Below are 13775 nucleotides of genomic sequence, written 5' to 3' on the forward strand. Positions count from 1 at the left end.
TTTGACGAATGCTGGGGGAACATTGGGCTTTCAAAGTGACTGTAAAAAGCAGAACAAACTAAAATAATCCATTCCCAGCCTTGGCTTGTATCAAACATTAATTATAGGGCCCACTCCCCATTTCTGCCTCGCTCGCAAATGCACGGGCCCTGAGAGCATTTCACAGAAAACGGGCATGTTTTCTATTACTGTAGGTCCACTTGCAGTGATTAGCTGTAGTCTTAAATGGACATGCCGCGTAAGGTCAAGTGATGGTCTTCGTCCGAGATGGTTGCAAGCTATTGTGCTAGCACGGAGGACGTCTGCGGCGTCTTTACAACACCCCTGTGTTGTCGATCGTCGGCGTTCAGATGGCGTCAGGGGTTGAGAATGTCGAAGGGTGGTTGGAAGCAGTAAATTTCAGATGGATTTATAGCCTCACTTGAGCCAATTACCAGCACACCACCCCTCCCCTATCCCAGGGCAGACACAGTGAAGGTGCTGTGACATCGTTGAGACCCTAAGCACTGACCCTAACTTCACCCTGCCGCTTCCCAGCGGGAGCTTTTACAACTTCAGCAGCCTCTCCGTACCCTGACACCTCCTGACCTCCCCTTGGCATTCACTCCCTTATCACCCTTCCAAATAAACCCAGCACTGCACCTTATTTGGTGGAGGAGTCACAATTATTGCCGTAAGTCCTCCGTACACAGCAAAGTATAAGCAGTTCTTAGGTGTGTTAGGTTAGGTGTTGCTGTGGGAGGAAGCAATTGTGGAAGCAGCTCCCTGACAAAATGCATATCCTGTGTGTCCTGCTCTATTTAACTGTTATGACTGATTGATCGCCAGCAGGGGCATTACATATATGAGTGAGTGCAAAAATAATGCATTGGTTGCATTCCATATATGTGATGAATATTTTTTCAGTGTGTGTCCCTTTAAACATCTTTTGGTCATTATTTTGTGTCCTAATGTCAGATAATTGGGAGAGATAGGAGAAAATGAAAAGAAACATGTTGCAGGCTAGACTCAAAGCTGTGTTGCCCATATTAGCTCCAGGGCCCCTTTGTAGTAGAATTTTAAGCTGCATATATTTGATTAAAAATACAGTGAAACAGCAATATTTCAAGTTATTTTAATGTATTTTAAAATGTAATTTATTCCTGTGATGGAATACTTTTTTAGCATTATTACTTAAGTCTTCAGTGTCAAATGATCCTTCGTTCACACTGTCAGTTTTTGGAATTGACAACCGCATTTACTTAGTCTCGAAATGTCCCGTTCACACAGCAGCTTACAGAAGCGTCTCGAATACTGTCTGTATGAACGTGCAACGGAAGTCAAGCCTGTATTCCTTACCAGTAATCATAGCAAAAGTGAACAAAGTAATATCAAAGATGGCGACGTCCATAAAACGTAAAGTTTTATCACTTTCTGACACGACAAGAGTCCAATCGAGCCGCGAGTTAATTCATCAAACCTTCATTAGCCGACGGCAGCTTTTATATTTGGGTGAAGAACTAGTTGTCTGGTCCTGTTCCATTCACACAGCGCGTGTGTTCCGAGAATGCGGTTGTGAGTTTTGAATATTTACGGGTGTGAGTTCGGTTATAGAATGCGGTTGTCACAACCGTAAATAACCGTACTGTGTGTGAACGTAACCATATTAAGAACTCAAATACCTCTGACCACTGTGTTCTACTCCTGTGTGAACGCGGCCAAAATAATATGCTGATTTGGTGCTCAAGAAACACTTATCAGTGTTGAAAATGCTTAATGTTTTTGTTTAAGCTAGTTCATTTTTTATGATTCCTTGATTATCACAAAGCATTTATTTGAAAATGATATCTTTTGTAACATTATAAACATCTTTACTGACACTTTTGATAAACTTTTTGATCGCTTTTAATGATTAAATGTATTATTTCCTAAAAGCAAATCTTACCCAAACTTTTAAATGGTGGTACGTGCCAGCTCTGACAGCATCCTCATCTCACCTATTAACATTTTTGCTTTCGTTTCTGTGATTCCATTGCATCAGGCGAGATTTAGCTAGCTGTTAGCAGAAACAAGGAGGGGCTCTTCAGTGAGACGCACAGCTGCTAACAGAAGTCCACACTCTCACTGGAGGAACTAAAGCTCCATCTGCTCAGTCAATCACTCAGGCACGAGAGCCAAAGCTAGCCAGCCATTCCACCCTCTGTGCATTGGGGCAGCTAGGAACTGCTGATAGAAAGGGCGAGAATATTACCCTTTCACTTAGTGTTGGTTCAGGGGCTTGTGGCCGCCTTGAAGCTCTTCTACCTGACATGTGATAATATGACCCTCTTTATTTCAAGCCCTCATGTTGGTATGGTGAAGAGGCAATTCAGTGAGACTTTAATCGCCTTTCTGCACTTAACTGCTTGCGCATTAGCAGTAGACCTAGCACGCAGATTAAAATTTAGGCACGACCAGCACTGCTAGCGAACGTTGTTTCCTCCACAGATGTCTTAAAGGGATAGTTCACCCAGAAATGAAAATTCTGTCATTAATTACTCACCCTCAAACCTTTGTTCATCTTCGGAATACAAATTAAGATATTTTTGATGAAATACAAGAGCTTTCTGACCCTGCATAGACAGCAACTGACTTTCTGAGGCCCAGAAAGGTAGTAAGAACATGGATAAAATAGTTCAGCCGTAATTTTATGAAGCTACGAGAATACTTTTTGTGCACAACAAAAACAAAAATAACGACTTTTCATTAACAGTTTCTTCTCTTCCGTGTCAGTGCGTTCACGAAAGTACTACAACGCATGCGAGTGGTGCTGCTTCCTGCGTTTTTGTTTATTTTCCTACTTCAATGTAAAAAAAAATTCACAGATTTTAAGTTACGTTTACACAACAACGATGTAGTCAAGTTTTTCCCTTGTGTTTTTAAAAAAAATTCACGTATACAAGCAACATATCCAAAATAATTCGCATTTACACATCACCGTTTTTTTTAAAGATTCCCGAATTGGGTGTTTACACAGAAACGATAATGTGCCATTTTCAAAAACGCACTTTGAAACCCATTTTTAAAATTATGTTTTCAGTCCCCAAAATGCTGTTGTTGTGTAAACAAACAGATAAAACGCATAAAAAGTTTCCAGTTTTTGGCTGAAAACGTCATGTAAATGGCCCCTTAGTGTGGTCTGGTACATCTGAAGCCCACTGTAAGCCTATACAGCTTTTTGTCCTACAATATATTCCACAAACAAATGGAAAACTTACTAATAGACACAGATTAGCTGCAGTAAGAGTAATAATCTTTAGTGGTGTGTGTTCAGAGTTTCTACAGACGCTTACAGTAATGGATTTTCTTTTTGCCATCATCCCCTCAGGCTTCCTGGTTTGCATGTTCCTGCATTATTAGTGTTCTAAATGTGAAGAGAAGCAGAAAGACATTGTGTGAATGTGTGTGTGCCTTGTGGGGTGTTTTGTCTTCGCCTCAGAGTAAGCATTACTCTCCACATTGCTCAGTTTGATCCATTTAAACACATAAATGCAATCCGTTTCATGAAGATATCAAGAGAAATTTGGGTAGAGCTGTGCGGATGCTTTTTATTTGCAGTCTGAAGGTGGACTGCTTATTGGAGGAGGACTTCGTGAGAGTCCGATGAGACTCTTATGTGCCTGCTGGAATACGGCATATTGAAGCAGATGGATTCCTCCATCGCTCTCAGAGCAGGATTATGCGTTACGCTCCGCCTTTGCCTCAAAAGTCTGTTCCCTCTTCAGCTCAGACAGCAGCAAAACTCCAGTCCAAAGGCTATTAACACAATCCAATCAAGATTGGTTTTCCCTAGGCTCCGTATCTGACTTCTGGAAGAGGATGGACTTGAAGGGAAACGTGACGGCGTGTGGGTTTTTTTTTTCGGCACAGAAAACGGAAGAGCTGGAGACGTTTTCAAATGGCTATGATCTGCCAGCTGACACCTGGTGACAGCCAAGCTTAATATAAATTGTGAGACCCTACAAAGCATTTACACTTGCATGAGGACAGCTGGCATTACCTTATTCCATCTCTCTTGTGTAGACACTGTATGGTCTTCCAGAAGCTGCTGGTTTCCAGCACGTCTCAATAAAGCTCGTACCCACCACCAGTTTTGCCCTTGACTTTGGCAGAGCACACCGAAGCACACGCAGATCTGGGGATTACATGCAGGATTTCCGTGGGGGGGAAAGAAAAGCTGTAATAGGAAACTTGTTGTGCCTGGTTGCTGTGCACCAACACCGCTACAGTTCTTTTAGGCGGCGTGGCGCATTATTGTGAGGATGTTAGTTGCTTGAGTAAGTTCAATAGAACAGACTATTTTTGTTTTACGGCAAATGCAACTCCAATTGTTTGGCTTCCAAGTAATATCAACAAAGATTTGGAGCGTGCATCATCTCCCTGAACACTGTATCGCAACGAATGCAAGTGGAGGTCGATATTCGCCTCATTAGTCATTCCGAAATCAGAAGCAAAGTGGTCAGTGTTATCCAATCCAGTTTATGACAACATGCACCCATGGCTCTTGGATGGAGCAATGCATTCCAAACTGTTACACACAATATTTGTTTGGGACGTCTGCACATCTTGGACCCTTGGCAACAATGTGATTTTTTTTTTTTTTTTTTTTTTTTTTTTTTTCAAACCCTTTTGAAATCAATATCAGCCCAGTCATGTTTTATTGTTTCCACACATTGCAAAAACTAGTGATGCATGATGTATTGGAACATTTTCAAAACTTTTTTCCACTATAAAGAACCTCTTGTTGAATAATAATATATTACTGTGTAATATATTATGTTTGATTCATGAGTTGGTTTGTGCAAAGCCGTCAGTTATGTCTGCGCAAACATGCACGTTTCATCTGTGTATGTTCAGCCTCATGTTTGCCGTAAAGCACTCCTTTATAACCTGCCTTCAAAGAAATCTTGCACAATAGGCAGTTGAAAGGGCATAGGATTGAATGGCCACTTTAAGAGTAAGCCGTACTTGGCCTTCAAGTATACATTCCTGCTGCTTTGTGTTTCCTCTGTGGTCCTGCTCCTCGAACCCGCCCACTCACATTCAGGAACCAGACGCTCTGGGTTCCCACAGGGCCATCAGCCAAAGCAAACTACAGAGAGGAAATGTGGCCCTCACTCACTCACTCCTTCAATCACTCACTCATGCACTCCATCAGTAATGGAGCCCTTGTTAGTGCTTCTCAGTCCTGATTAAGAATATGGAGTATGTTACATTTTGTCTTACATGAATATTTTATCTATGTAGTTCTTTTAGAATTCTTCAAAATTGTGGAATAAATCCAGATGGCCACAGGCTTCCTATAAGGTTTATATAAAACCGTCCAGATGTTGCACTAGTCCTAATCTGCATCCATTGTGTGTGTTTGTGTGGTTTTGCCCAGCTGCTTGATACAGTCTGCCCTGCATGTGTGTCACAAGGCCACGCTTTTGATGTGGTTGTGAGTGAGGGCCGTGTCACGGCTGCCCTGATTTCAGATCAGCGGACGTTGCATCAGCGGCTCCCTTGTGGTGTCTGGGAGGGTGCACAGTCAAAGACTATTATGTCTGGGACGGCCTGGTCTTCCTGGAACTCCAGACCTCAGGGAAGGAACAAACACAGACAGACGTTCTTTGTTGGGTGTGCAGCGGTTGTTCAACACTTGAGTCATGTTTTGACTTTACCCATCCGCATTTTTTGAAGAGGGGAAAAAAAACTGTGCTTCCCTTTAAGCAAGGCAGGCAGGTCTCCAAACTTTTTTTTTTCTTTCTTCTGTTTTTTTTTTTTGTTTTGTTTAAAATAAATAAATAAATACTGGGGAGCCGTTGGCTCCTAAAATTCTACATTTAGGGAAGCAAATGACTTTTAGTTGATTAAATTAAATAATAGCTTGATTAATTTTTATTCAGAAGCCATTAGCTCCCATTTAATGCTTTTACCTGGAAACAAGACCCAATACAATACCATTACTGTACTAGTACTGTCAAATCGATTAATCGTGATTAATCGCAACCAAAATAAAAGTTTGCATTTGCGTAATATACTTGTGTGTGCTGTGTACATTTATTTGAATACATAAATACACAAACATGCATGTATATATTTAAGAAATATTTGCACATGCATGTGTTTTTATATATATATATATATATATACACATACATACACAGTAAACACCTATATTATGTAAACAGAAAATTATTTTGGATGTGATTAATCGATTTGACTGCACCAACATTTATATATAATATAAAACATAAATGTGAATGCATGTAAATATTTCTTAAATATACGAAGAGTTCATTTTAAAAAACAGTTTTTTTCAAAAATCTTGTTATTTTTTATTGTGCATTCCAGTTAATCTGCAATTAATCAACTGCAGTTGGGTTATTTTGATTAAGTAAAAATTTGATTAAGTAACTAAAAGACATACAGCTAACTAACACTATAAGTGATCTGTTTTTGCAAATAAACATACGTTTGTGCGTTTATACAAATAAATATACACAGCACATACACATGTAAACCCAAACTTTTATTTTGGAAGCGATTAATCGTGATTAATCGATTTGAAAGCACTACAAGTACCTTTCATTGACAGTATTTCAGAAATCATTAGTGTGTTTTTATCAGCTGTTTAGAATAAGAACAATAACAGACTCGCAGATAAATGTCTTTTAATCTAAATCTTTGAAAAAAAAATGATTAATTTTGTTTTTAATTTTGTTAATTTTAAGTTTACTGAAGTTTCCCAATTGCCATTACCATATGCTCAAAAATAACCAATAATATTTTAGGAAAATATCTGAGTTGTTTTTAGACCATTTATCACTGAATAACTTATATGAATATTTAATTGTAAAAACCGTTTTATTTAAACCCAGACAACATTCGCGGTTCAGTGAGGGAGTCAGTCATATGCGACGGTGTTATACGTTATAAGAAGTGGCACTCTAGCGTTGAAACAAATTGTACAAAGAAGTATATATTTTATATTATTTCTACATTAGATGATTACACGTCCTCTGCCTATTTAATCATTCAGAAAGTGTGCTGAATCGGTAAGAGGCTCCTCTCACAGCCGCTACACTCAGGTTGAAGAGTTCTTGATCATGAATTGGTCCGCGCTACTCCACTCCGCGCTCTCCGAAAGTGAGTGAGTGCTTTCTGTGTTCCTTGCGTGTGTGTTTCTCGGCTTTGAGGACCACGTTACCGAGCGTAAATTTGTCACTGAAGCTGGACATGGAGGCAAGAGTGTATTAGCGTGAGTATGAGTCAGATGCGCATTGAAGAAATGGGTTCCAAACAGTCCGGGTCACATAATGTGCACCCACGCCTTGTGATAACAGTAAGGCTTAATTATCATAGTTCGCTACTTATTGTTTGGCACAGAGAGCGAATGCTAAATAATGTGTACTGTAAGATTGCTGTCACTGTAGTAGGCAGGTATGAGACAAAATCCAGCCCGACATCTCCCCCTTGTGTCGCATTATTGTGACTGACTGTTTCTGTTAAAGCCGCAGTGCCTGACCTTATTTATTCAGTCACAATTCTCACCCAAGTGATGTTTTTCACCTGAAAACACCACATTTCTCATTCATTGTGAACTATTTTTGTATCAGCACCTCTTCCTGACTTTATCCTCACCTAACTTTCGCGCTAACTCCGGTTGTCGGGATGTTCGGGGGTGTTTGAAATTCCTGAACTTGAGTCAGAAAGGCACAGGTTTGGGCAGGTCATTGGTACAGCAAAGGTAAACACATCCTGTATCTGACATGCTGAAACCTGAGGGCAAAGGGGAGGATTTACTCGCTGTCATCCTTTTTTTAGGAACCCTTTTTAGTTGCATGAATACCTGTAGTGTTTGGTTTTTGTTTGTACTGGTGCTAAACTTGCCTCTGATTTCTCTCAGATATTTGCTGAGAGCTGTAATTTGGTTTGACACCTACATGGTCAAAGCTGTACCTCAGTGCTGGTGTCTTGCCTTCCCAGGGTGTTATTTCATCTCACAGACTGTGTTTTCTTTTCCCTTCTTTTTATTTTACAGGCGTACAGTCCCATTCCCTCCAAAAAAGCCAAACATGACCATTCAAGATCCCCATCAACAGATAAAGAAAAGCAAGCGGATTGGCTACAGTCTCTGGCTGCATCAAATAAGGTTGATTTTCTTTTTTTTTTATGAAATACATTGTCCACATAGTTGTAGTGAAAGTTGTTGAACAGTAAGATTTTTAATATTTTTTAAAAAAGTATCTTCTGCTCACCAAGCCTGCATTTATTTGATCCAAAATGCAGCAAAAGCAGTAATGTTGTGAAATATTTTTACTATTTAAAATAACTGCTTTCTATTTGAATATATTTTAAAATGTAATTCCTGTGATCAAAGCTAAATTTTCTGCATCATTACTCCAGTCTTTGGTGTCATATGATCCTTCGGAAATCATTCTAATATACTGATTTGCTGTTCAATAAACATTCATTATTATTATCAATATTTAAAACAGTTGAGTACATTTTTTCAGGATTCTTTGATGAATAGAACGATCCAAACATCAGCATTTATCTGAAATAAAAAGCTTTTGTAACATTATACACTATACCATTCAAAAGCTTGGAGTGAGAATTATAGAATTATAGAAATTAATATTTTTATTTGGCAAGGATACTTTATATGGTTCAAAAGTGACGATAAAGACATTTAAAGTGGTACAAAAGCTTTCTGTTTCAGATAAATGCTGTTCTTCTGAACTTTCTATTTATCAAAGAAACCTGAAAAAATTCTACTCAGCTGTTTTCAACAATAATTAATAATGAATGTTTTTGAACAGCAAATCAGAGTATTAGAATGATTTCTGAAGGATCATGTGACATTTAGCTTTAAAATCACAGGAAGAAATTACATTTTAAAATATATTTAAATAGAAAACAGTTATTTTAAATAGTAAAAATATTTAAAATTTTTTGCTGTACTTTGGATCAAATAAATGCAGGCTTGCTGAGCAGAAGATACTTTTTTTTTAAAAAAAAGCATTAAAAATCGTACTGTTCAAAAACTTTTGACTTGTAGTGTATCTTGCATCCCTAATCTCAATTTTTCTCTTTTTAGGATCTTAAGCAGCTCCAGTTCAAGCAAAGACCTTCAGCCTTCAGGCCCTGGTCTCCCAGAGTTCCTTCTGCTGAGCGGGAGACACCTAGCCACACGTTTGAGAGGTACTCTACCATTTCAGCATTAATGTGATTAAAGCAAATTCGCAAATAATACAACAATGATTAATAATTCATGCATCATCTCCACTATGCAATACATCAGAACATTTCTTTGTTTGGGACATGTAATTGACATCTCTTTTTCTTCTGACATTTAGATCACTTGCTAAAGGACAAGACAGCCTGGTAGTCCCAAATGTATCTCTGCCCTTAGCTACATTTAAAAATAATGAGCAGCCACCGCAACGTTTCTCTCAGCCCACTGAGAGCCACAACACAGCCAAGACAGAAAGCTCCAGGCCAAGAAAGAGGTGGCCCTCTGCAGAGAGACAATCACAGCCGGTGGCCAAGGCCTCTCTGCCCACTCCAGTAGTCAGACAGCGTCCTCTAGAGAATGAGGACTCGGATGCAGAAATCGAAGTTGACAACTGTAGCAAAGGTAAGAGAATTAGCAGTTAAATACATATGTGGAGGACATAGTGGTGAAGAGAAAAATATTTGCAGTATCTGGCAACTTTTGTTTCACTGGTGTATTATTCTCTGATTCCAGTTTCTGCCTCTCGTTCCTTGATGTCCCCTCCCTTTACCAATGGCGTAGGGGTGATGAACTTCAATGCCTACAGCACTGCAGAAGTGCATGATGAGAGGGTGAGACTGGCGGCGGCTCCTTGCTCTGAGCTGGAAGTCCTCAAGCAGACGCTCTGCAGTGACCTTAGCTCTAAGGAGGCAAGAGAGAAATTCCTCCAGGAGATCGTCCGCATGAGAGTGAAGCAAGAAGAGAAACTAGCTGCTGCTCTGCAAGCCAAACGAAGCCTTCAGCAGGTACTTACTGTGAGGTCCAAAAGTCTGAAAATTCAAAATATAATTTATCAAAGATTTTTAAAATTTCAAACAAAAGAATGGCTCAAAATAAAGGACAGAATATTCCATTTAAATATTTAAATGGTCAAATTATTAAGAAATAAAGCCAAAAAAATGTAAAAAAAAAAGAACAAAATTACCAAAAATTACCATTGAATTACAATTCAAATGAATACTAAAAAAAACATAAAAATAAAAGGTAATTCAAAATATACACTACCAGTCGAACGTTTTTGAACGGTAAGTTTTTTAATGTTTTTAAAGAAGTCTCTTCTGCTCACCAAGCCTGCATTTATTTGATTCAAAATACAGCAAAAACAGTAAATAAATTATATTTTTAAATAAATTCAAATAGAAAACAGTAAAAAATATTTCAAAATTTGACTTTTTTCTGTGCTTTGGATCAAATAAATGCAGGCTTGGCAAGCAGAAGAGACTTCTTTAAAAACATTAAAAATCTCACTTTAAATAAATACCACAGTACTACATTAATAATCCTAAAAAAACATTGTTTTGCACAATCAAATAAGCTAATTTGTAGCACTGCCCATGCAAATTGTTTTGTACAAAAGGTGTCAGATCAAATTGTTATCCTTGAATAACACTAAGTGTCTTTCACAGGAGCTGGAGTTTGTCAGGGTGACTAAGAAGGGCAGGCTGAGGGAGGCCATCGAAGCAAAGCGGAACCTGAGGAAGGAGATTGAGCGCCTCCGTGTGGAGAGCGAAAAGAAAGTGCGAGACGCCAACGAGTCCTGCGGCAGGCTGAAAAGAGAGCTTGACAGAGAGAGACAGCTCCGTGTATGTGATAAAGGCTGTGAGGCAGGACGTCTGAGGGCCAAGTATTCCTCACAGGTGAGATTTGGCACATCCTGTTGGTATATATTAGCACAGCCAAGTACAGAAATTGTCCTAGCCAGTATTGTGTTTTTAATGGCTGTTTTCGATGTCTACGGTGAGTTGAAATTCTAAAGAGAAGCATTTTGGACCTTATTGTATATAACAAAGTCTTTTTCTACTCATCAGATCGAAGATCTGCAGACAAAGCTCCAGCAAGCAGAAGTGGACCGCGAGCAGTTAAGAGAGGACCTGCTGAAGGAGCGGGACGCCCGGCAGAACCTGGAGAGGGTTGTCAAAGACCTACAGGAACAGCTGGCCCACAAAACAGAGTCGGAGGGACACGCAATCGCAAACACACAACCCGCTGAGGGAGAAAAGAAAGAAATGAGAGATGAAGATGTGTCTTAAACATTTAAAGCAATGCTTTCAGCTGTAGTTGAAGGACAAGTAGAGGACGCCTCTAAAGCCAATGCGTTTGTGAACAAAGAACTGGAGCACAGGAAAATGGCAATGAAAAACAAGCATTTTACGCCGTGCGTTTACCAACGGAAACTGTAACCATAAATAACGAACTCAAGTAACTGGAAAGAAGCTTGGTTGCTCCTTGAGAGGAGGACGGTGGCGTCGTGTGTAACGGACTCTCCTTTACTTAGCTTCTTTAAGCTAAGCTAAGGATTTTTTTTGTTATAAGCTATTTAAATTTTTTGCAAAGATACTTGAATAATATTTGGGAAACGAACATGTTTTCTACTCACAATACATTGACAGTAGCAGGTAAACAACCTGCTAGTGCCGCTGATACTCTGTAAACTCGAAAGTGTTACAAGCCAGAAATCTACATAGTACACGGTTGTCATTACAATGTTCTGCTCGCTTTTATTTGACCTTTTTTCGCTGTTGTATTGAAATAGTTTGCATGAGCGACAGTGCTATGGTGCAGCAAAGCTTTATTATAAACCTACATTCAGATGAGCTTTTTATCTTTGTATTTTTAATTACCATGTACTTAAAACCCTATAGTATTGGCAATGATCAATATGGGCTGAATGCTACCCTCTGTCCTGAACTTCAATATCAAGTATTATGCTTTACTAATTACCCGTTTTTGCAGTCCAAACGAATATTACAGCATAGGACATGATATTGATCACTCCATGCTGCTTGTTTAATGATGAAATGAATGGTTTTTTTTTCTTTCAGAATCAAAATTATGCTCTAGTGACAAACATCCATTTTAGTCACTGGTTTTAGGGCTCATTAAAGATTAAAAATGCTGTTAATGAAAATAACATTTCTACTTATATAGAAAATAAGGATATATTTTTTTACTTTCTACCAAAAAAAAAAAAAAGAATTGCACTTTTAAGAAAAGATAGTTGTATTGTGTATTTGAAGCCCTCTGTTTTTTCAGATCTCAGACACCAAGTATTGACGTTTTCATACATTTGTTACAGATGTGAATACCACTTAAATGTTAAAAAAACAATGTAAATATGATAGCTTGCTTTACACTTCACTCTAAATGCTTTTGCTCCAAACCAATAGACTGTATGTATGAAATAACGTAACATGAAAATGAATTTCTCATCATATTTTCAACTAGAGGGCATTTACTGTATAAAATCCTTATGTAATATTAACAAAAAAAAAATCTTAGATCATTATATTTCTGAATAAATTCAGTCCCTTTGGAAATCACTTTATATAACTACCAAAGCAAAGTTTCACATTCTGAGTGGATAAATCAGAAATGTGGCTGATGAACTGTAAAGAGTATTTGCTGAATTTCTAATGATCTTTTATCTCCATTACCCCTGTCTTGAATAAACCTGCAGTAATACATATGCTAACTTCTCCATCGCTCTATTTATTCTGGGTACATTTTTACTTCCCTTTCTATATAACGAGATCCGTATGCTTGCCTATGTCAGTTTTTAACCTTTTGATGTTTTCATCATCACACTAGAGATATGCATTGTGTTCAGGGTCTTGTCATAGTTTTGGTTTTGATGTGGGTCATTTTCGTCATTTGTTTTAATGTTCCCCCACGTATAATAACATCATTAAACAGAATCAACCATTTTTCTTGTGTTTTCTGATATTTTTTGTGTTCTACAATAATTAGGAGATTTGATCGTGGCATTTTAAAAGTTTTTTAATTTAATTTCAAGTTTGTTTTTGTGAGAAAAATATAAGAACATGTAACTCTAGTTCAGAAGTATAAATTAGTTTTGTAAGAACAGTTAACCCTGGTTCATAAAACAATATTACATATATGGGTAAAAATATTGATTTCTCAATTTTTATGAAATATATGGATTCTTACATGGGTTATTCATGTTATACATCTGTCTCTCTGATTTACTTACCCATATCTTCTCTAAAACGAGTCATGTGTTTATAAGAAATGGCTTCAATTATATATTTAGGACTTCTTTATCACTTAAACAGAGATAATGGATGAAAAAAATACTGTTGTTGTGTATTTTAAACACCTTTTTATTGAAATATGCGTTCAGTTTTATCATGTCCTCAGTGCAAAGTAATCAACTTCCACAAGAAATATAAACCATGAAATTATAAAAACATTAAAATATTTTTAAATTATGTTATAGACTTGGCTAAACTAAATCTAATCATACACATAAATCATATGAAACTATCATTAATTTTTTTAAATGTTCTTATGTTTCTGTGTCCCTAAAGTCATTTTCCACCCTGTTAGTATGTACTTTCTCACCTTCCAAAATAGACTTGTTTATTTTTCCCGCTGGAATTCAACTGTACAAAATGAGGTATGTGTCATATCTGAGTCCTAACATTTTTTTAATGTTTTTTTTAAATGTTATCCTGCTTGTCACACTCTTACATTT

At 37.8% G+C, this 13775-nt stretch overlaps 1 protein-coding gene across 1 annotated transcript in view; it reads left to right on the forward strand.

The window, feature by feature from the left end:
• Nucleotides 1–12984, forward strand: part of skib (v-ski avian sarcoma viral oncogene homolog b) — a 38274-nt gene extending 25290 nt beyond the window's left edge. The window contains exons 2-7 of the mRNA XM_051122523.1: nucleotides 8045–8155; nucleotides 9104–9207; nucleotides 9363–9643; nucleotides 9755–10026; nucleotides 10687–10917; nucleotides 11089–12984. Coding sequence (XP_050978480.1) covers nucleotides 8045–8155; nucleotides 9104–9207; nucleotides 9363–9643; nucleotides 9755–10026; nucleotides 10687–10917; nucleotides 11089–11310 — 1221 coding nt within the window. The 3' untranslated portion in view covers nucleotides 11311–12984. The remainder of the gene's footprint in view (nucleotides 1–8044; nucleotides 8156–9103; nucleotides 9208–9362; nucleotides 9644–9754; nucleotides 10027–10686; nucleotides 10918–11088) is intronic.
• The last annotated feature ends 791 nt before the right edge of the window (nucleotides 12985–13775 follow it).

Source organism: Labeo rohita, chromosome 11, assembly GCF_022985175.1.
Source record: "Labeo rohita strain BAU-BD-2019 chromosome 11, IGBB_LRoh.1.0, whole genome shotgun sequence".
In the NCBI taxonomy this organism is placed as follows: Eukaryota; Metazoa; Chordata; class Actinopteri; order Cypriniformes; family Cyprinidae; genus Labeo; species Labeo rohita.